Source organism: Myotis yumanensis, unplaced genomic scaffold (genome assembly GCF_028538775.1).
Source record: "Myotis yumanensis isolate MYYU_CA2020_CCGP unplaced genomic scaffold, mMyoYum1.0.hap1 SCAF_10, whole genome shotgun sequence".
Taxonomy (NCBI): domain Eukaryota; kingdom Metazoa; phylum Chordata; class Mammalia; order Chiroptera; family Vespertilionidae; genus Myotis; species Myotis yumanensis.
In genome coordinates, this window is record NW_027223761.1 from 20,346,439 (window position 1) to 20,368,866 (window position 22,428).

Sequence of the window (22,428 nt, forward strand, 5' to 3'; positions counted from 1 at the left end):
TGGGAAATGTACAAAGAAGCATAACTGAAATGATCAGGATACAAAGAAAGGATTTTCTTAAAAAAGGACACATCTATCTGGAAATATAAAGGCATAGATAGGATGCTAATAAGAGTCTAAAAAAATTAAAAGAAGTTTATATTCACCATATCTAGGATTATCGCGATTTCCACAACATGCTTTAGAAATTAAAATATATAAAGATTTGTTTTACTTATGGGGTAGTGGTAAAAGCAGGGAACATGCAGTCTAAAGGGGCATAGAATGAAAATGCAATAGGGACCAGAAGTACTGGGTTAATGTCTGAGTCACAGTTATGATGGATCATAAAGAGAAGATGGGGATATTTTGAGATTCCATCCCACCTTTCTGAGTTCCCCTCATAGAGGATAACACTGCCTTTCCCCAAAAGTTCCCTGCATATATGAAAAACAACACTGGGCTATACAATCTCATCTGATCTCACAATTTTCTACTGCCTTTATCAAAATTAGTACGAGGGAACCAAATTACATGGAGGGCACATAACTGATCACTCCAGAACCCCATCTGAAGTCCCTGTGGCACTGCAACTGCTCCCTCTCCAGAGTCATGCTTTGACAGTTTTGGGGGGCAAGGAAAGAGCCTACTTTTTCACTTTACTCTAACAGATGGCCCTTAATGAGTGCCTATGAATGAGGCATTACAATGAACTGTTCACAGCTCTTCTCGCATCTCAGTAATAGGAAAATCCTGAAGTGGAGATCATCACAGACCAGGAACCTATGGCTCAGCAAAATGAAATAATCTATTCAGAGTCGCAAATCTAGACAGTGGCAGGCAAGGAATGAAAACTTGCTCTGTTTAAAAGCTCATGCTCCTTCTTCTGTTTATGCTTCCCCTATGAGTCTCTGGATACTTAATTTGATGTAAATGAAATATGAAATGGGATGTTCTTCTATGTAAAGTCGTGTAACAAAGGCTGCTACTTGCCCACTGTAATATACTTTTCTCCTCCTATTTGAGAACTCTAATTTTGTGATGACAATGGTGTGAACTAAAAGATGTTTCCACACTTTCTGCAGTTAGGTGTGGCATGTGACGAAGACTGGCCATTGAGATTTTACGTAACTGTTGGTGAAAACTCCTGGAAAAGGTCCATAAGGAAGACAGACAGCTAATCTACATGTTTCAGCCATCTGTACCCATCTCTCTTCCTGATGCAAAGTGGAGCCTTGAATTCTACAATCATCATGGACCCAGAGGAGTCATGAGTATGGCAGCCACTACTAAGATAGCAGAGAAGGCAAACCGAATGAGCTTGTATCCCTGACCACGCATGGAGCCACTACACCAGATTTACTGACATGAGATACATAAAATCCTATTTTGTTGAAACCACTGTTAATTCTGGCCTCTGTTACTAGAAACTTAATGTAACTCCGGATGAAGGAAACATTTTTAACAAGTTGCCATACCCACAGCAGCTATTAGTGTTATCTGTAACTCAAATGTAGAAGCCTTATAAAGTTCAGGGACGAAAAAGGCAAGACCACCTTGTTCTGGAGAACAGCAGTGAGGTGAGGATTAGAAGGTGCTGGTGCAGCTGCACTCTGAGGTAGGTTCATTAGCTGTTGCAGAAGGCTGGTGACAGTCACTGACGGAAGATGATAGAGGAGGAGGGAAAAGGGACTCAATAAGCACGGCAGCACCTACAGAGAAAAAAAAAAACACATTAGATCCTGGCAACTGTTACTTCGGTCACCCTCAGTGGGTGAGCCTGGATAGATGGGTGCTTGCTCAGCTGCATACTCAACTGCCTGAGGCGAGATTTAACAAATAAGGGCTGACAAGTCTAGCAGATACTACTAGAATCCTAACAAAGTATTCTAAGGTATCTACTGAGAACTTTTTCAACTCAATTTGCATATGAAATATCATGACTTGTGTGAACCCAGGGAATAAAATCACTTCTCAAACACAAAAGATTCATGATAAAACATCAGTATTTTAATTTATCTCACAAATATTTAAATTCCTACAATGTACCAGGAACATAGGCTAAGAACAAAAGTTAAAAGGACAGACAGACCCTCAGGGATCAAAAACACAGAGGAGATGAGTATTTAGGCGATTTCAATATATTGTGTCTAAGAGGGAGTACTACAGAATTACTGAGAAGTATTTTCAGACTTAATTCTATTTTGGTTTATCTTTATAAAAGCTCAATGAGGAAACAGAGATATTATTTAGTAATTTTATAGATTATTAGAGAAGCTAATTGACTAAGCTCAGTGTTCAGAGTTACAGAGCTAGTAACTTGAAACAGAACCCAAAGATGTTGAATTCTACCTTGCTAGCCATTCATTCCTTCTGGTCATTAGCCTGAACTGAAAAGTTAAAATACAGAGCTACCAACATAACTAGGTTACAACACATGAAAGGAAATCAAAAGTGCTTCCAGCACTCAATGCCCCTGGTATAAAAAAATGATGGCTGGTTTTACTTTATATAATAGCCAAGGATGGAAAGTAGGCTACTTTTTGTGATCCACTACTCTAAATAAACAAAGCTTTAAAAATCAAAGCATTTAAAAATATACACAAAAGTATAAAGAGCAGTATAATGAAGTCCTTGTACCTACCCATCATGCACCTTCAATAATTAAACCAACATTTTGCCAAATTTTATTCAATCTGTTCCTCCTTTATCTTATAATTTCATCTATAAATACTTCAGTTTATATCTCTAACAAAACCTCTCATGATATTATTGCACCTAGCAAAATTTAATTCCTCAATATCATCTAGTATCTACTCCAAATTAAAATTCCTCCAATTATTTAAAAAATGTATTTTAGCAGCTGAATTATTCTAATCATAGTTCAAATAAGATCCACTCATTGACAGCACTTGGATGGTTGGTAAGGCTTTTAAAATCTGTTAACAACAGGTCCTCTGTCACTGTCCATCTCCTCTTCCCATATCATTTATTTGTTGAAGAAGCTGGGTCATTTGTTCCATATTTTGGATCTGGTTATTTGCACCTGTGTGGTTTCATTTAACAGAATCTTCTATATTCCCCATATAAACTGATGGAATTAAAGTTTTGATTAGATTCAGGTTCAAAGGGGGGGTGGGGAGGTTTGATGGAGGGCTGGTAGAACTATGTGCTTTCTACTGCATCATGTCAAGATGCACACGGCATCTGGTAGTTCCCTCTTAGTGTTGTGAACAGTGACCAGTGGGTTCAGGTGTTAGCTCGCTCCAAACCATGTAAAGTCCTCCATCCACCATTTACCTAATGCTTTAGTATCAGTAATAACTGCAGTCCAGATTGACTGCATTTCCATTTGGGGGTTGTAAAATGATTTCCTAATGTTATCATATTTTTGCATTTAGTAGCTGAAATCCTATATAATAAAACCCTAATATGCAAATCGACTGAACGGTTGAACGACTGGTTGCTATGACACAAACTGACCACCAGGGGGCAGATGCCCAACGCAGGAGCTGCCCCCCAAGCAGCTCCTGCATTCTGTGTTGAGTGTCTGCCCCCTGAGAGGGAGGTGACTGCGGCAGTGATTGGGGGGTGGGGCTGGCCGGTGGGTGGCACCAGGCCTCCAGCCAATGCCCCCGATCGCCCCAGTCGCCCCACAGATGGCCCTGATCGCTGGCCAGGCATAGGGATCCTACCCTATGTATTGGGAACAGTCTCTTAAATTAAAAAATTAAAACCTGGCAAGGCTACTCTAACACTGAAAAAACAAGATGATGCAGTGATGAAATGCATGGACTCTGGCTTGCACATTTTGTGGTCAGCCCTGATTCTGACACTTATAACTGTGTGACAAAGTCAATTACTTCTCTTTGCTTCAGATTTTCCACACACAAGATAGGGAAAATGGTACTACTAACTCAGAAAGATCATGTTATATACTACTTTTTATAATCAGGGCAAAAAAATGTAGCTGCCCATATAATAGCAAGATGCCTTTCACCTGTATGAAAAGTATGGTCACTGGTGCATGCAGCGTCCAGGATTGCGAGAGGGATGTCCGACTGCCGGTTTAGGCCCGACATCCCAAGGGGTTCCAGATTGCGAGAGGATACAGGTGAGGTTGAGGGACATCCCCCTTCCCGTGCACAAATTTCATGCACCGGGCCTCTAGTTCTTAATATGGTGACTCTCTGGTTATAATGGAAAGGCAAAATGAAAGCTTCTTTTCCTTTAGTTATCAGTTTTCAGAATATTAAGTTGATGGCCTAGCAATCTCTGAGGATGATTGACATATTTCTTGGTATCATTATAAACTCATTAAATATGTCTACCTCAATCCACTTCTGTAATTTTTCTTTAAGATAAAAATAATCCCACTTTTACCAATGGGAGCCCCTTCAAGTTGGTTTCTGCTTTCCTAACTTGTTTCTATTTATGAGTTCCTCTGAGATTATGATGAATGAATGCCTGCCTCCTTGCCTATAATTTATATGCTGTAAAGCTGCGGTTACTTTTATTCTTGTTTTCTATTTTCTAGGATAAACCTGAAATCCTTAACTTTCAACCCATTTTTCATTCTTGAATTCTTTAAAAAATGTACTTGTCTTGTCTCAATTCACTTTTTCCAATGATGAGACATAAACTTCACATTCATTTCTTTTGCAGATGCTAAAATTTCAAGAAGGTATTTTTTGAAAAAACCAAGATGGCGGCATAGGTTAACGCCGGAGTTTGCTGCCTTGAACAACCACTTCAAAAATACAACTAAAAGACGGAACGGACATCATCCAGAACCACAGGAAGGCTGGCTGAGTGAAAGTTCTACAACTAGGAGAAAAGAGAATAGCATACCGAGACTCAGAGGAGGTGCAGTGCTGAAGTGAAATACTAAGGTGCGGAGTGCATGTGGAGAGGGCTGGCGGCTGAGGGCGAGGTTGTTGTTTTCTTTTTTTTTTTTTTTTCTCTCTCTCTCTTTTTTTTAAATCTTTATTGTTCAGATTATTACATTTGTTCCCCTCCTTCCAGCTCCCACCCCACCCTCCACCCTCACTCCCCACCCACTGTGTTCATCCATAGGTGCATGATTTTTGTCCAGTCACTTCCCGCATCTCCCACACCCCTTTTCCCCCCGAAGAATAGTCAGTCCATTCCCTTTCTATGTCCCTGATTCTATTATAATCACCAGTTCATTCTGTACATCAGGTTATTTATTCACTTGATTCTTAGATTCATTTGTTGATAGATGCATATTTGTTGTTCATAATTTGTATCTTTACCTTTTTCTTCTTCTTCCTCTTCTTAAAGGATACCTTTCAGCATTTCATATAATACTGGTTTGGCGGTGGTGAACTCCTTTAGCTTTTCCTTATCTGTGAAGCTCTTTATCTGACCTTCAATTCTGAATGATAGCTTTGCTGGATAAAGTAATCTTGGTTGTAGGTTCTTGGTATTCAGCACTATGAATATTTCTTGCCACTCCCTTCTGGCCTGCAAAGTTTCTGTTGAGAAATCAGCTGACAGTCGTATGGGTATTCCCTTGTAGGTAATTGAGTCTCTTTCTCTTGCTGCTTTTAAGATTTTCTCTTTGTCTTTTGCTCTTGGCATTTTAATGATGATGTGTCTTGGTGTGGTCCTCTTTGGATTCCTTTTGTTTGGGGTTCTCTGCGCTTCTTGGACCTGTAAGTCCATTTCTTTCTCCAGGTGGGGGAAGTTTTCTGCCATTATTTCTTGAAATAGGTTTTCAATATCTTGCTGTCTCTCATCTTCTGACACTCCAATAATTCTGATATTAGTCCGCTTAAAGCTGTCCCAGAGGCTCCTTACACTATCTTCACACTTTAGGATTCTTATTTCATTTTGCTTTTCCAATTGGGTGTTTTTTGTCGAATCTTTGGTTTGATTCTTGAGCTCCTCTGGTCTGCTATTGGGTATAATATTCTTTATTTCAGTCCGTGTATGCTTACTTTCTAATTTCTTTATCATAGCATCGAGGGTCTCATTAGTTTTCGTGAGGCTCTGCACAAATTTATGGCAAGCCCTCAAAATTGCGATTCTTAGCTCCATATCCTCCATTTCTGTCATGTTTTTTTGTCTCCGCATCTTTTATGCTTTCTTGGTGCACCCCCTTGTGGTCTCTGTGCGCAGTCTTGTTCTAGCCAAGCCTTAATTGTTGTAGTTAACACTAGAGGGATTTGATCACCAGGCCGACTGGCTGTAGGAATCAGCTGAGCGGAAAACGTCTGTCTTCTGGGGAGGCGCTAATCCAACCTTTGCCTGAGGCGATCGGCAAATGGCTGTGCGCAGGGCTTGGGCGGGCGGGATCAACAGGGCAGAGGGGAGGGAGCCGCTATGGCCGCTCTCAGTCCGTCCCCAGGGGCTCTGCCTCTCTGTCCCCACAACCGCTGCAAACCTCGGAGGGGCCGTAGCCAGACAGTCCCGCTTCTCCCGTTTGAGTCTGGGTCCCTAGAGACTCGCCCGGATCTGTAGCCCAGAGTCTGAGACTCACTCCTGATTGAAAACGACAACCGCGCCCTCAGCCGCCAGCCCGCTTTGCGCGCGCACCACCTCACCACCGCACCACCGTACCTTTAAATTTTCCACACTACGCCTCCTCTGAGCGTCGGAATGCTGTTGTTTTTGCTTCTAGTTGAAGAGTCTCTCCTCAGCCAGCCTTCCTGTGGTTCTGGTTGATGTCCGTTCCGACTTTTAGTTGTATTTTTGAAGTGGTTGTTTACGGCGGCAATCTCTGGTGTTTACCTATGCCGCCATCTTCGATTCTCCCGAGGTTGTTGTTTTCAATCGGGAGGGAGTCTCAGACTCTGAGCTCCAGATCTGGGCGAGCCTCTAGGGACCCAGACTCAAATGGGAGAAGTGGGACTGCCTGGCTTCAGTCGGAACTCGAAGGCAGCTTTCTCTCCGAGGTTTGCAGCGGTTGCTGGGACTCTGAGAGGCAGAGCTCCTGGGGACAGGGCTGAGAGCAGCCATAACTGCTCGCTCCGCCTGCCCTGTAAATCCCTCGGGACCCGTCCCGCCCAAGCCCTGCACAGAGGCATCTGCCAGATAGCCTTAGACAAACGCTAGATTAGCACCACCCTAGAGATCCAGCACAGAAGTTCTTCCACTGCAGACACAGCTGATTCTCATAGCCAGTTAGCCTGGAGGACAAATCACCCCCAGTATTACCAACAACAATCAAGGCTTAACTACAACAAGACTGCGCACAAAGACCACAAGGGGGTGCACCAAGAAAGCATAAAAAAATGCGGAGACAAAGAAACATGACAGAAATGGAGGATATAGAGCTGAAAACCGCACTTATAAGGTCTTTCAATAATTTTCTAGAAACTGCCGATAAGCTTAATGAGATCTACAAGAAATCTAATGAGACCCTTGATGTTGTGATAAAGAACCAACTAGAAATTAAGCATACACTGACTGAAATAAAGAATATTATACAGACACCCAATAGCAGACCAGAGGAGCGCAAGAATCAAGTCAAAAATTTGAAATGCGAAGAAGCAAAAAACACCCAACTGGAAAAGCAAAATGAAAAAAGAATCTGAAAATACGAAGATAGTGTAAGGAGTCTCTGGGACAGCTTCAAGTGTACCAACATCAGAATTATAGGGGTGCCAAAAGATGAGAGAGAGCAAGATATTGAAAACCTATTTGAAGAAATAATGACAGAAAACTTCCCCCACCTGGTGAAAGAAATAGACTTACAGGTCCAGGAAGCGCAGAGAACCCCAAACAAAAGGAATCCAAAGAGGACCACACCAAGACACATCATAATTAAAATGCCAAGAGCAAAAGACAAAGAGAGAATCTTAAAAGCAGCAAGAGAAAGAGACTCAATTACCTACAAGGGAATACCCATACGACTGTCAGCTGATTTCTCAACAGAAACTTTGCAGGCCAGAAGGGAGTGGCAAGAAATATTCAAAGTGATGAATAGCAAGAACCTACAACCAAGATTACTTTATCCAGCAAAGCTATCATTCAGAATTGAAGGTCAGATAAAGAGCTTCACAGATAAGGAAAAGCTAAAGGAGTTCACCACCAAACCAGTATTATATGAAATGCTGAAAGGTAACCTTTAAGAAGAGGAAGAAGAAGAAAAAGGTAAAGATACAAATTATGAACAACGAATATGCATCTATCAACAAGTGAATCTAAGGATCAAGTGAATAAATAATCTGATGTACAGAATGAACTGGTGATTATAATAGAATCAGGGACATAGAAAGGGAATGGACTGACTATTCTTGGGGGGAAAAGGGGTGTGGGAGATGCAGGAAGAGACTGGACAAAAATCGTGCACCTATGGATGAGGACAGTGGGTGGGGAGTGAGGGCGGAGGGTGGGGCGGGAACTGGAAGGAGGGGAGTTATGGGGGGAAAAAAGAGGAACAAATGTAATAATCTGAACAATAAAGATTTAATTAAAAAAAGAAGGTATTTTTTTCAACTCATTTCAAAAAGAGTAATTTTCAACTCTTTCATGTTACACCATTGATAAAGTATCTTGAAATCATGTTTCCTGGGACTATTACCAGATGGTTGTTACTTAACTTGAAGTCTATTCTAACAGGTTCACTATCATTAATTCTATTTTTCTGAAGCTCACAGTTAATAATATTAGCCCTTTGTGCTACCCTATTAATTTCTTGTTTTGAACTTCTAAGACTGTTCTAAATTCTGCTAATCTTTCAAGTGTTATGACAGGAATAAGCAGAAAATAATTCTCACCAAGAGTTAACTTGTAAACTTGATAATCATGTTTCAATATCCAACCTAGTTTAGAATGTGATAAAAGTTACTTAAAAGTACTGGCCTGATTCTTGTGGGCAGGATGCCATTCAACTCAGTCTACAGGTAAATGTCGAGCTGGTGACAACATCCCAATGAGTGCTACTTTATATCTAGCAAAGTAACCAAGACCATAAGTTTGCAAACTTTAGTAGCATCATATTCAGCTGGGACCTTGTTATAGATACTGAGTCCCTGATCTTTCCTCTGTAAATTCTGATTCAGCATATTTGGGATAGGACTAAATTATTTGCTTCCCAAGTAATTCAGATACAGATCACAGCTTTATAACTATGTTAAATAAGAAGGAATTACTGTTTTCTTCATGTTTAGAAACATGGTCCGTGGGATGAAACATGGAATTGAAAAATAGGTCTGGAGTAAAGTTTTGTTTTAAATAATCAAGTCACACTGCCAAAGGTTAGAGAAGCAACACAAAAAGAATGGGGAGGAAAAGAAATATGGATTCTAGAAATCATACTATGAAGACCCAAAGAAAGACATCCCTCCTTCCCACATGAGGATCACCTCATCTTGTGCATCCTTCTTGATAAGGAATGGGAGGTTCCTGGCTGTTGTCATGAGAATGTCAGCTGCTTGCTCTGTGGAGAGGAAAGGGAGAATGCGGGCAACCATTCTCTTCCCTTTTCGGATACACATGATCTGTACAAAGAGGTCATCACTTGGCCTGCAGGGGAAGAAAAATGCTAACTTAGGTCAGCAAGAACAATATAAAAACCTTTTTCCCTCTTACATGTTACTAAATGAATATACTGCATTCATTTTCACTATACAATTATCTGTACTACAAAATAGTGAGAATTACTTCTCCAACTCTCAATCAAATAATAAAAAGTAACTTTTCAAGTTTCCCAAATGTAGAATATTATTTCAAAAACTGTATGTTAAAAAAATTTGGTCAAACTATATGCATTAATTTCCTTTATTAACTTTTAACTAACTATAAAATAACATAGTTAATACAGCAAAATCTGAAAATTATATAAGCAAAAAGGAAATTAAAATTCCATAATCTGAGAGGTAGTGTTAACATTTTGAAGAAATTTTTCGCTGGGTATAACACTTTTATCTTTCACAAAAAAATGGGTCCAGCCCTGGCTGGTTTGACTCAGTGGATAGAGCATTGGCCTGTGGACTCAAGGGTCCCAGGTTCGATTCTGGTCAAGGGCACTTGCCCGGGTTGTGGGCTCTGTCCCCAGTAGGGGTCGTGCAGGAGGCAGCCGATCAATGATTCCCTCTCATCATTGATGTTTCTCTCTCTCTCTTCCTTCCCCTTCCTCTCTGAAATCAGTAAAAATATATTTTAAAAAAAAAATGTGTCCAGGCCTAGCTGGTTTGGCTCAGTGGATAGAGAGTTGGTCTGGAGACTGAAGGGTCCCAGTCAAAGGCACATACCTCGGTTGCAGGTCCTGGTCCAGGCACGTGTGGGAGGCAACCAATTGATGTGACTCTCTCACATTGATGCTTCTCTCTCTATCTCTCCACTCCCTTCCACTCTCTCTAAAAATCAATGGAAAAATATCCTCAGATGAGGATTAACAAAAAAAATAATTAAAAATAAAATTGGGTTCATAGAATTCGTATGGCTTTGTTGCTTCACTTTTCCCAACAACTTTTTGTGAACACTTTTCCACATCAATAAATATACTTCAACTACATACGTTTTAATGGCTGTATAACATTCCAATCCATGGATAAACCTACATTTATCCAACCAGTTCCCTGTCAGCCCAACTCCAGAAAAGAAGGTGCTTATTCTTATGTTCTGTTTGGTGTATGTTCTGGCTTAGACAGTCCTCTTGCATTCATCAAACAAATATTTGGGATTTATAGAACATTTACCATTAGCAAGAATCTGTTCCAGATTCTGGGTGGGAGAGAGATAATAGAGATACAGAAAAAAAAAGATATATTAAGGAGCTTAGTCTTCATTGAAAGACTGACACGTTTCCATAGTGTATGAGCACTCTATGAAAATCCCAAGGAAGTTTAAATGTTTAAATGTTTATACTTTTCAGCTTAGTAGGAAAGAAAATACATAAAGATTACAAGGTTGAGCATGCTAGTAAGCATTAACCAAGTACAATCCATAAGCTCAAAAATAGAAACTAAATAATATTCCCCACTTTCTCTCCAGCACCCAGCAGTCCCTAGTAGATATTAATAAGTATTTGTTGAATAAATGAATTCAGGATAAAGAGATTTTTTTTTTTTTCCTGGCTGGGAAGGATTACGAAATGCTTTATATGAAGTGGCATCTCAATTAGGCCAAAAGAACAGACTTGGAGCTTACTGAGATGGTAAAGGAGAAAAGGTAGACATGTATAAAGTTCAGTTTAGCAGAGTAGGGAGTCCAGCTAGTCTCATGTCTTCCTCAAAGTGCACAATTCTTACCTCTCTTGTCCAGGTAATTTTCCCCTTAAGTTGTCATACATGCTGCAAATTTTGTGCTTTCTTTCATCCATCAGGGCAGGTCGCTCTTCTTCTAGACTTAGGAGGTAACGCCTTTCATAATCTTCCACATCCAGGAGCAAACTGTAGGTCTAAGTCAGGATCAGAGTATTAGATAAATCACCTCACAGTTTAGGACTAGCAATTAAAGATCTGGGAATGAAAGCTCACTGTAATAAAATTGAGAGAACAAAAGTGCTCTTTTAAATCCAGAAAAACACAGTGAAATAACTTTTAAAATTTCTTCAGACACCATTCTTCATGTTTCCTTGACCTCTAATCCAGAAGGTAATGACAGTGATATGATTACACATTCTAAAATTTCCAACAGCAACAACAGCTCTGTAACATAAACAACCTATATCACTGCTCCAAGTTAAGCCTTACATTGATATATATATATGTGTGTATATATATATATATATATATATATATATATATATATATAATCATTTTTATACTGGGTGCTGGGCACTGTTCTAAGCACTTGGCATGTAAGTACCCATTCACTGAATACTCACTACAGCCCAATGAGAAAGAGACTACCATCATCTCCATTTTTATAGATGAAGAAACTGAGGACAGCACAGAAAGGTTAAATAACTGGCCTCAAGTCACAGACTCAATTAGAAGTGAAAAAGGCATGATTTGCAGCCTGGTTCCAGAGTCTGTGCTCTTAACCACTATGCTCTATGGCCTTGCAACGTAGTATTTACACTTCACAAAACAACTGCCGGTGTGTTACCTTGTTTTTCTTAGCACCCAGCACCCAGGGAGTGCCAATATATGTAAACTGATTCAATTGATTCAATTATTTCATATATGGAACAATGTCATTTTTATTCCAATTGTCCTAGAAAGGTGACCTGCCCTAGCACTCAGCTGTGACCTGAACAAGTTTGAACAAAACCCCAGTACTTGTGATCATGAGAACCTTCCTTGAGGCCACAGGTGAGAACACCTTTCTGGTGTGCTTGGCACATAATAGGCACTTAACAAGAATATATCCATTAATTAAAATTACAGAGCGCTGATTGCTTTTCTACTTATAGTACATACATTTGACAGTTCCTTATCTGAAACCATAGCAACAAATTCTAAAACTTACTTTCTCAATTATGACAAGGGTTTTTCGTCTCTTGTCCCGAACCTGTTTTTCTTTTGTTTCCTAAAAAAAGACAAGACTATTTAATGTGGACTGTTTACTGCTATTAAAAATAAGTTTCTTAGTCTGCATATGTAAGTTCCATTTGTGAAAATACTTTGAGAAGACAATCTTGACTCATTGAAAGTTAATATTCTAAAAACAATGATGTGGACAAAGTTTACAAAGTTGATTGAATCAATCCACACACAAACCATTAAACTGAACTCATAGATAGGCAAAAGGTAATTGTAGAATGCAGTTGAAGATGAAGATATTATAGAAAAATCTTAAAACACATAGAAAATGATAATTTAAATACTGGAGAAAAATAGCTGATGCTATTTGCAGCCAGTTACTCAGTGAAAAGATTCCTGCCACCCCAGGTCCTGCCTGGCTGCCTTAGAGATGAAAGTGTTAGAATCTCAGCACATTTGAAGAAAACCAGAATGCCATGATAGGTCAGATCAGAAGCTTCAGGTTAGACTATAAAGAACTCCATTGTGCTTGATTCCATTCCACAATGACCCCAAGAGAAGTAGTGATAACCCAGAATTTCTTAAACACACAATTCTGCTGACACTTACATCATCCTCACTCCGAGATGTCACAACAGCATCAATCATTTTCCGGGGATTATTCACACTAGAGACGGTAAGCTTTCCCAAAGAGCCCTCAAACTGCACTGCAAGGACAAAACATTTCCAACAAAAACTCAGCTGTGCAGGCAGACAGCTTTCTGAGATCTTTATATTCTGTTCTTTACTCATAGTCTAATAATTTACTATAAAAATCCAAGTATTATCTAAAGCAAGCTCTTATCAAAATTTTCCCTTTTCCATTTTTTTGTTGCAATAATAATCAAATTGAGATCTGAAATGTTCCTCCCTTATCTATTTTAGCACTATTAGGAATTTAAAAAGGCATTAAAAAGTTATGGAATCTCAAGTAGAAAAGGACCTAAAAGGTCCATACCAAACCATTTATTCCACACTTGAACAAAGGTTGATCTCGGTATTTACTAAGGACAACAGTACTTTATTAATCAGTTTTAAACATCTCTATCCAGTCACCTATGCAGTTACTTATATTTTATCATATCAGTAGCCTGCCAAATTTCTCTTATTACATTAAGGGGATAAGAGCTTACCTGGCTTATAGGCGTGCTCCAGTTTGGCCACCTGAGGGGTAATGAGCTTGGTGCGCTCCTTTTTAGGACCATCACCTTGTAATTCTTCAGCAGCTGACAGTTTCTCCAGTTTTTGAAAGTAATTCTGCCCCATGACAAGAATTTCAGTTGCAACACAAGCACACAATATGGCAGCTCTTTACCATTAAATAATTATACTGGTGACTGCAACAACTTGCCTTCTGTAAATGTATTGGTCTCTAATTTTTGTTAAACTGATAAATTTCCTTTATAAAAAAAATCCTAGCCTTCAAAAAAGGTAATCATTAATGGAAATACCTTTAAAGTTAGACTGCCAATAATCTTATTTTTTTCTTAAAGATTTTTAAATTGACTTTTTAGAGGGAGGGAGAGAAACATCAATGTAAGAGCAATACATCGATTGACTGCCTCCTGCCCATCCCCTACCAGAGATTGAGCCTGCAACCTGGGCTGATGGCGAATCGAACCTGCAACCTGCATGGGATGACACCTAACCAATTGAGCCACACCAGCCAAGAAAAGGCTGCCAATATTCTTAATTGAAAGAACCAGATTACTGATGCCAAAGGGATTTGAAAATATTGGTCTAAGAGCCTCTATGTGTAAAAAATAGATGGCATATACGCAAACCTTTTAGTGAACAGTGAGAGGCTCTCTAGCTTGAAAAGAAAACAGAATTTCGTCATTCTTATCCACTTGAAGACTACTTCAAAAGAAAATTCTATCAATGCCCAATTCTACCAATATTTAAATGAGTGCTTTCACCAGAGGAAGGAACTAAACTATGACCCTCAAAACTAGCACAGAGTATTTACCTGATAATAAAAATCATCCAGGTAGGGATCAGTGCTTTGCAGTTGCATCATCTGGATTTTGGCGACCCAGTCCTTTTCTCGCTGCAACATGAGATTGGCATATGGATCCTTCCGGAGATGATCTTGGTGACTGCTCCGGTGACTTCCTCTATCTCCTGCACCATTGAGATTCCGATGCTGACTGAAAAACAAACATATACCACATTCACTTCAAGCGGCATTTATTATGCCTTATAATAATACAGGAATAAACAAGGCCAATTAAAAAAAGATTCCCCTTTGCTTTTGCTTAAAGAGAAGTGAAAGAGAGCTGAATCTTTACAAAATTTGAGGCAAGAGCTATGCAATACACAGTTAAGGAAATAAAACTAAGATCTGACTTCCTTACCAGATGCTAAGTACTTTCATCTACAGACTTTTGTATAAGCCCTACAATAACCCTATGAGGTAGTAGGTTTACTTTTCCACTTAAGACAACAAACTAAGGCCGAAAGAGATCAGGTAATTTGTCCAAAGCCACACAACTGGTCAGAGTAAGAGATCTGAACACAGGCCAATTTGATTATAAGTCTATATACTTTTTTTAAACTTGTTGAAAATCATGAAATAATTCAAATGTAGAGAAATACTATAATAAACATTCATTATACTATAGTATAGTGAAATACTATAGTATAGAAATACTATAATAAACATTCATTTACTTTCCACCTAGACATAATGAAAAAAATCTATTTTTTGCCAAATTAGCCTCAGATTTTTAAAAAGTAATATTAAGCATTACATTTAAGGCTGAAGGCCCTCTTGTACTTCTCTGGATGGATCCCAGCCCAGTTTCTAGAGGAACGACTTTGGTATGTACCCTCCCTGAATTGTTTCTATACTTTTTTCCCCTTTTTTAAATTTATTTTTTATTGTTGACAGTATTACAGATGTTCTTCATTTCCCTTCCTTCTTTGCCTCCCTCCACACAGCCCTTCCCCACTCCCCAGACCTTCACTGCACTATTGTCTATGTCCATGGGCTATACATATATGCACATAAGTTCTTTGGTTACTTGTGTGTACATCTTTAAATTTTATACATTACTATTCAGTGTGCCTTTCAATTTTATATAAATAGTTCTCACTCAACACTGCTTTTCATACTTATCCATGTTGATAATATACCCAGGTATATATTAAAAATAGATCTACTAAGATGTGGTGTATGCACATTTTCAACCTTATTATTTATTGCCAAATTCTCTCTTACGAGGCTTTACACTCCAATCTTGCCGATAATAAGTCAGTGATACTTCAAGTTTTGTCCATGTGGAGATGTAAAATGGTTATCTAATTTTAATCTGCAGTTTTCTGATTACAAGTGAGCTTTTTGAGACTTCATTTTTATGAGCCATGTAACATGGGAACTGCATGTTAGTGTGGTCTTTTGTTAACATGAGATCTACCCTCTTATCAAATTCTAAAGTGTACAGTCCCATAGAGTTAACGATAGGCACTAGATTTTAATATTTTAATACAGTATTTTTAAAATTAATATTTTAAGAGCCCATACAGTTTTTTTCCTGCAAAAAATATTCTACAGTTCCTTTGAATGTGAGAATGGATTACACATAGAAAACATTATAACTAAAGGTTGAAGAAACCTAAGTTTTGTTTAATTTTTTATTTTATGATTATAACATAAGCTCCACTAAGGCAGGGTTTTATATGCCTTGTTCTTTCAATCCCCACAGTGCCTGACATATAGCTAGGGTCACATATATCAATATGTAATTGCATTTGTTGGATGAGGATTAAAGAATTATAGCCAAGATTAAAGAGTGACTGTTGGCATTACATCAGACCCAAATATAAAGCTAACTACTATAATTCAAGATTACCTCAGAGCTGAGATAGTAGACAAAAGGTAGGTAAGAATATGGTAAGAACTTGGTAAGAGTATAAAATGTTGGCTTATAAGAAAAAATATCCGATCTAAACTGTATTTCTGATCAACAGAATTATAGTAACTTGGAAATTAGCTGACAAAATCTTATCATTTGAAGCTAGTGTATCACAAACATAAAATGACAACTTATATGTTGACTTTACCAGTAAAAAAAATTCAATACTATTTAAATTTACTTAAAAAGTAAACTAAATCAGTGGCTCCTTGCCTAGCCAGCATGGCTCAGTGGTTGAGCGTTGACCTATGAACCAGGAGGTCACGGTTCAATTCCCAGTCAGGGAACATGCCTGGGTTGCCGCTTGAGCCTCACTAGGGGGTGTGCAGGAGACAGCTGATGAATGATTCTCTCTCACCCTTGATGTTTCTATCCCTCTCTCCCTCAAGAAAAATATATTTAAAAAAATAAACTAGTAGCACCATGTACACTGTCAAAATGAACAGCTGAATTAAAAAATTTCAAAGGAGAAGGGTGAGCACTTACTTTCTATTCTGTTGCTGTCTCTGATGCAAAAGTCGACGGTGCTGTGGATGAAGATGAGTGGTGTCTGCTCTAAACATTGGGGCCTGAGATCTAAGAAAAAACAGAAAAGGTTTTTTATTTCTGTTGTCCTTATGATTTGAAGTTTTCAAGAATGCTGTTAGTACAAGATAACTTCATACAGGTTCATCCAAGGGAATGTTAAAGTCTATTCTAAGGAGACTTTTTAGAAGGAAAAGATAGCCATATGTTCTTATGTCTTCTACAATGGCCAATTCTCAACTCCTGAGCAGGTGATCATAAATTTGAGTGAATTAACAGTAAAGCAGTATAATTCTTTTTCTCTTTGCTTCTGTCAAACAGAAGTCTCTAAATCAGCAGTCGCCAACTGGTGGTCCACGGACCACTGATGGTCCATGAGGTCCAAAAGGTTGGTGACCGCTGCTTTAGATTTAATGTACTTAGTTACAACCACTTGGGAATGACACTGAAAATACAAGGTGGAGCAAAAGTAGCTTTACAGTTGTTCATATGGAAAGTAAAACAATAATTAATAAATAGTACTACAAGAATAAACTGTTTCACATACTCACAACTGTAAACCTGCCTTTGCCCCACCTTGTATTATGTATATATGGCACTTCTTGGTTCTGTTTCTCTAAAGAACCCTTAGTGATATATACAGGGTGGGGCAAAAGTAGGTTTACAGTTGTTCATATGGAAAATATCCTATATAATAAAAGGCTAATATGCAAATTGACCCAACAGCAGAACAATAGGTCACTATGACGCACACTGACCACAAGGGGACAAACACTCAATGCTGGAGCTGCCCACTGGTGGTCAGTGCGCTCCCACAGGGGGCGTGCCACTCAGCCAGAAGCCAGGCTCATGGCTGGTGAGCGTAGCGGCGGTGGTGGGAGCCTCTCTCGCCTCCAAGGCAGTGCTAAGGATGTCCAACTGACAGCTTAGGTCCACTCCCCACGAGCAGGCCTAAGCTGTCAGTCGGACATCCCCTGAGGGCTCCTGGACTATGAGAGGGCACAGGCCGAGCTGAGGGAAACCCCCCTCACCCCTGAGTGCAAGAATTTCATGGACCAGGCCTCTATTGATAATAATAATACAATAAACAGAATAAGCTATGTTTTGCATACTCACAACTATAAGCCTATTTTTGCCCCACCCTGTATAAGTATGTGTGTGTTCGTAAAACAAATCTAGAGTGAGACATAAACTTTAGAAGAAATAAAAGAGGTGATTAATTAGAAATGTGCAAATGTACATAGGAAATATGTGACTTGAGGAAAATGTGATTTATAAGAAAGCCTGCAGACTGTCAAACATTTCTCTTCTGGCAACTTGAGGATCCAGTAACATCTCAAAATTTATCACCTGCAAATATCAAGAGACTTCCATATTAAAATACTAAATGTCAATAGGAGACTCAGCCAACAATGAATAAACAAACAGTAGCATTTGTTGTGTATACCGTAAGTTTTGCACAAGAGGTCCTGGGCCAGGGGGGTGCTGCTGTGGAGGAGGTGGTGTAGCAGGAGGTGGAGCACTAAAGAAGGCACGGAAGCCTGGTGCTGGGGGAAGCATCTGCCCAACTCGCCCTTGCAGCAGTTTGGGATTCATGGCAGCAAGCGGACTACCAACAAATCCAGGGACCCGTGCAAACTGGCTGGGAGACATCCGTCCAGGCTGTAGCTACAGAGGGACAAAACCTTAGATTTAGTTAATCAGCAAGTCCCCTTGCTTTTATCCACAGAAAAGTTAATATTGTTTCCATCAGTAAGTTTGTTTGAAATGATAATGGGAAAAAAAGAGACAGTAGTGATTGATCAAAGAGAAAAAAAAAAGGTATCATTTAGTGCACTTCAGGAAAGTAAGAGAGCTCTTTATGGGTTGAGCTACTGAAGGCTTACCTGTGCTCCTCCAAGAAGCTGTGCTCTCTGGAGGGGGCTGAGAACAGGAGGAACACTAGGAGGGAAAGGGTGACCCAGTAGGGAAGAGTTCTAGAATAAAAAAGAGAAAAAGAAAAAACTTATATACTATGAAATAGGTAAATCAATATAATAAGGAAATTCAATAGGAATGCAGAATAAACTTAGATATAAAAACTCTTAAATTGCATGCATATAAGCATAACCAATGAAAAAAGACTGAGGGGTGGGGCAAGGGCACGTGCTGGGGGGTGGGAGCAACCGGGGAGAGGTCAATAGGGAGAAAGGAGACATACGTAATACTTTCAACAACTTTCAACAATAAAGAAGTTAAAAACAAACAAAACAACACCAAAATGCAAAACACAGTAAAAAAAAAGCACACTCTTAAACTGTACAGTCAAGCTGTCCACTAATGTAACAGAGAATAATTATGTAATTATGAAGTACTATCATAATGTAACATGAAAAAGAAAGCAGAACGAGGGACAGAGATAGAAGGAAATCAAATGATCACGCTGAGTTTAGATTTTTAAAGATAAGAGCTGATATAAGAAACAACTGAACATAATGAATCATGTCTTCTGATCTGGGGACCAGAAGATTCAGAAATTCAAGTATGGAGATAGAAAAAATATGTATAATTAAGAGAAGTCCATATACTTGTATAGTGATTAAATAGGTAGTTATCAGAAAATATAGACTGCATTTTCATTAGGTTGTAGAGTGACATACCGGGACATTGCAGAGCTGGTTTGGAGACATCCTCTCACCATAGGGAGCAGGATAACGTGGTGGCATTGGTGGCCGAACATGGACAGGCTTCGGACACAGAATCTACGAGGGAAAACATATAAACAACTACACTCAGTGAAGTCAGTTTTTCCTCCACCTACACTTCCTCCCTTCTAGTACTGGTAGAGACACAGAACTCAATGTAAAGCCCTACTTCTAAACCAATTGCTAAGGCTATGGGTTCATATACAGAACCTTTGGTCACTTCCTCTCACAAATATCAGTAGCTTTTAACTGAGGAAGATTTAGCTAATTCTCCAGTTATCCCCACCCTTCCATGCTATCTGAGGGAGGTACCAGCAGATATTCAAACTTGCAAATTCTCTCCAAAAGGATATATTTTGGTAGCAGTGAGGGAGAAGGAATGATAAGAAAGCTGGAGGATTAACTAAGTCCTATTCTGAAGCCCCGGTGATATGGCCGCCATGCTTAGAGCTTTTTTGTGATATGCTGTGACTCCACCATTTCATAGGATACTGAGCCTAACTAGGCCATACCAACACCACCCTCCCCCCATACCTTCCAAATTGGCCTTCCTTTTCAGCTGCTCGTTTCAGGTGGAGGAAAGTCTATGGAACAGGACTGCACAGGCTCTAGGGAAAGCAGGGATATCTTAAAGGTAAAAAGGGATGTGGACAATGCTGTGTGTTCCCACTCCCCCCAGCTTTCAGTTACCTCTCTGCTAATGTTTTGGGCAGCCAGCAAAACCCTTTAAAAAGGATATATACACTAAATGTGGTTAACTACCCTTTTCTTCCCATTTAGAAAGCAGCAATAGGAGCAGCACCAGCAAGGGGCATTAAGGAATGTGTCTCTTATTGGTACTAACTTCTCCTCTAATTGGCTATTTTTCTTTCTAATCTAATGTCTACCCAAAATTTCCACCCTCCTCCCAACATCACCAATTTCCCCAATAATTATGCCCAGATTCCCAATATCCTGGGCTGAGTGCCTGTTAATGAGAGGTACCTGTTGGTTGAAGCTGGGTACAGCCATCTGCTTAGGTGGGGTGCCTATGGGGACAGCTCTAACAGGAGGGCTCCCAATGATAGGTGAAGTTGACCGCCTTGGTAATGCACGCTCGGAAAGGTCCCGATCATCTTCTGGGCCCTGTGGGGGCCTCTGAGGCAAGGCATATTCTAATACAGACACTGTAGGCATTTCCTAATTAAGGAAGTAGCAAAAAAAAAAAAAAGCCACAAAAAAACCTTAGTTTAACTTGAAATATGTTAATAATCTCTATAAATGTCAAAACATCTCGAGAAATTTTTTAAAATTTTATTTATTTTTATTTCTTATCCAGTAAAATTTACTCTCTTCGGTGTACAGTTCTCTGAAGTTTAATAAATGCAGAGTCATGAATCTACCACCACAATCAAGATATAGAACAATTTTATCACTCCACAAACTTCCTATGTAGAGTGGGTTTTTTTACATGGAATAAACATTAATATTTCAAGAAAAACTATTTTAAATATAATAATGTTACATGCAATAAACCTTAATATTTCAAGAAAAACGATTTTAAATATATTACATGCAATAAAAATTATTTCAAGAAAAACAATTTTAAATATAATACCAAAACTGTACTAACATAGTACAATATCACAAAAGTTGTAGGAAATATTAAAAATCTGCAAATAACAGGATTACTTCTATTATATTCTAAAATATTTTTTTTTTCTGGCTCTATATTGGTTTATCAGTTTACGTTGTTCATTATATTCCACAAATGAGTGAGATCATGTGATATTTATCTTTTTCCGACTGGCTTATTTTGCTTAGCATAATGCTCTCCAGGTCCATCCATGCTGTTGCAATGGTTAAGAGTTCCTTCTTTTTTACAGCAGTGTAGTATTCCATTGTATAGATGTACCAGTTTTTTAATCCACTCACCTGCTGATGGGCACTTAGGCTGTTTCCAAATCTTAGCTATTGTAATTTGTGCTGCTATGAACATAGGGGTGCATATATACTTTCTGAATGGTGTTTCAGATTTCTTGGGATATATTCCTAGAAGTGGGATTACTGGGTCAAGTGGGAGCTCCATTTTTAATTTTTTGAGGAAACTCCATACTGTTTTCCACAGTGGCCACTCCAGCCTGCATTCCTACCAGCAGTGCAAAATGGTTCCTTTTTCTCCACATTCTTGTCAGCACCTGTTTGTGGATTTATTGATGACAGCTATTCTGACAGGTGTGAGATGTTACCTCATTGTCTTTTTGATTTTCATCTGTAAGATGATTTGAGCATGTTTTCATATGTCTCTTGGCCTTCTGTAGGTCTTCTTTTGAAAAGTGTCTATTTAAGTCCTTTGCCCATTTTTTGATTGGATTGTTTATCTTCCTTTTGTTAAGTTGTATGAGTCGCAGAGTGGCTTTGCTGTCAACCTCTCCCACCACTCCCAACGACTGGCCAACACTGATCTGTTCTCCAGCCTTATAGTTCTGCCTAGAAATGACTTTTCAAGTAACTCAAATTGTAAGGTGACAAAATTGAGTTACAATGGTCCCTTCCAACCTTTTATTTTATTTATTATTATTTTAAACTTTATTTTCTGTTCTGAATAGAATTGCAGCCTTGAGTTATTCTGGTCTTCAGAAATGCATTTCCACATATGCTTATTGCATATAAACATTTCTTGGTCTAACTATATAATATAGATACAGGAATTAAGTCTATTGCATGTACTGTAAAAAGGCTTTACTATCAAAACCAACCAATCCAATAACCACCTTAACTTTGGTAATCTGGACTTGCTTCTGATGTCACTAAGGGTGCTACTTGGAAACGGGGGAGCCCCTCTGGAGTTGGGGGACCCTAATTTCATGCTACAAACTCAGGGCTCTCAGGAAGGTGGACCAG

General features: G+C 39.0%; 1 protein-coding gene across 2 annotated transcripts in view; it reads right to left on the bottom strand.

Moving 5' to 3' along the window:
* PATL1 (PAT1 homolog 1, processing body mRNA decay factor) overlaps positions 1-22,428 on the bottom strand; it is a 38,492-nt gene that overhangs the window by 2,683 nt on the left and 13,381 nt on the right. Inside the window, exons 5-16 of one of the 2 annotated variants that reach the window (XM_070428077.1) lie at positions 20,530-20,724; positions 19,501-19,602; positions 18,748-18,837; positions 18,309-18,529; positions 16,823-16,912; positions 14,389-14,569; positions 13,553-13,676; positions 12,990-13,087; positions 12,367-12,426; positions 11,202-11,350; positions 9,315-9,474; positions 1,536-1,691 (exon numbers count right to left, since the gene is read on the bottom strand). In XM_070428077.1, the coding sequence (XP_070284178.1) occupies positions 1,536-1,691; positions 9,315-9,474; positions 11,202-11,350; positions 12,367-12,426; positions 12,990-13,087; positions 13,553-13,676; positions 14,389-14,569; positions 16,823-16,912; positions 18,309-18,529; positions 18,748-18,837; positions 19,501-19,602; positions 20,530-20,724 (1,626 nt within the window). The remainder of the gene's footprint in view (positions 1-1,535; positions 1,692-9,314; positions 9,475-11,201; positions 11,351-12,366; positions 12,427-12,989; positions 13,088-13,552; positions 13,677-14,388; positions 14,570-16,822; positions 16,913-18,308; positions 18,530-18,747; positions 18,838-19,500; positions 19,603-20,529; positions 20,725-22,428) is intronic. The other variant, XM_070428078.1, reaches the window with a different exon arrangement.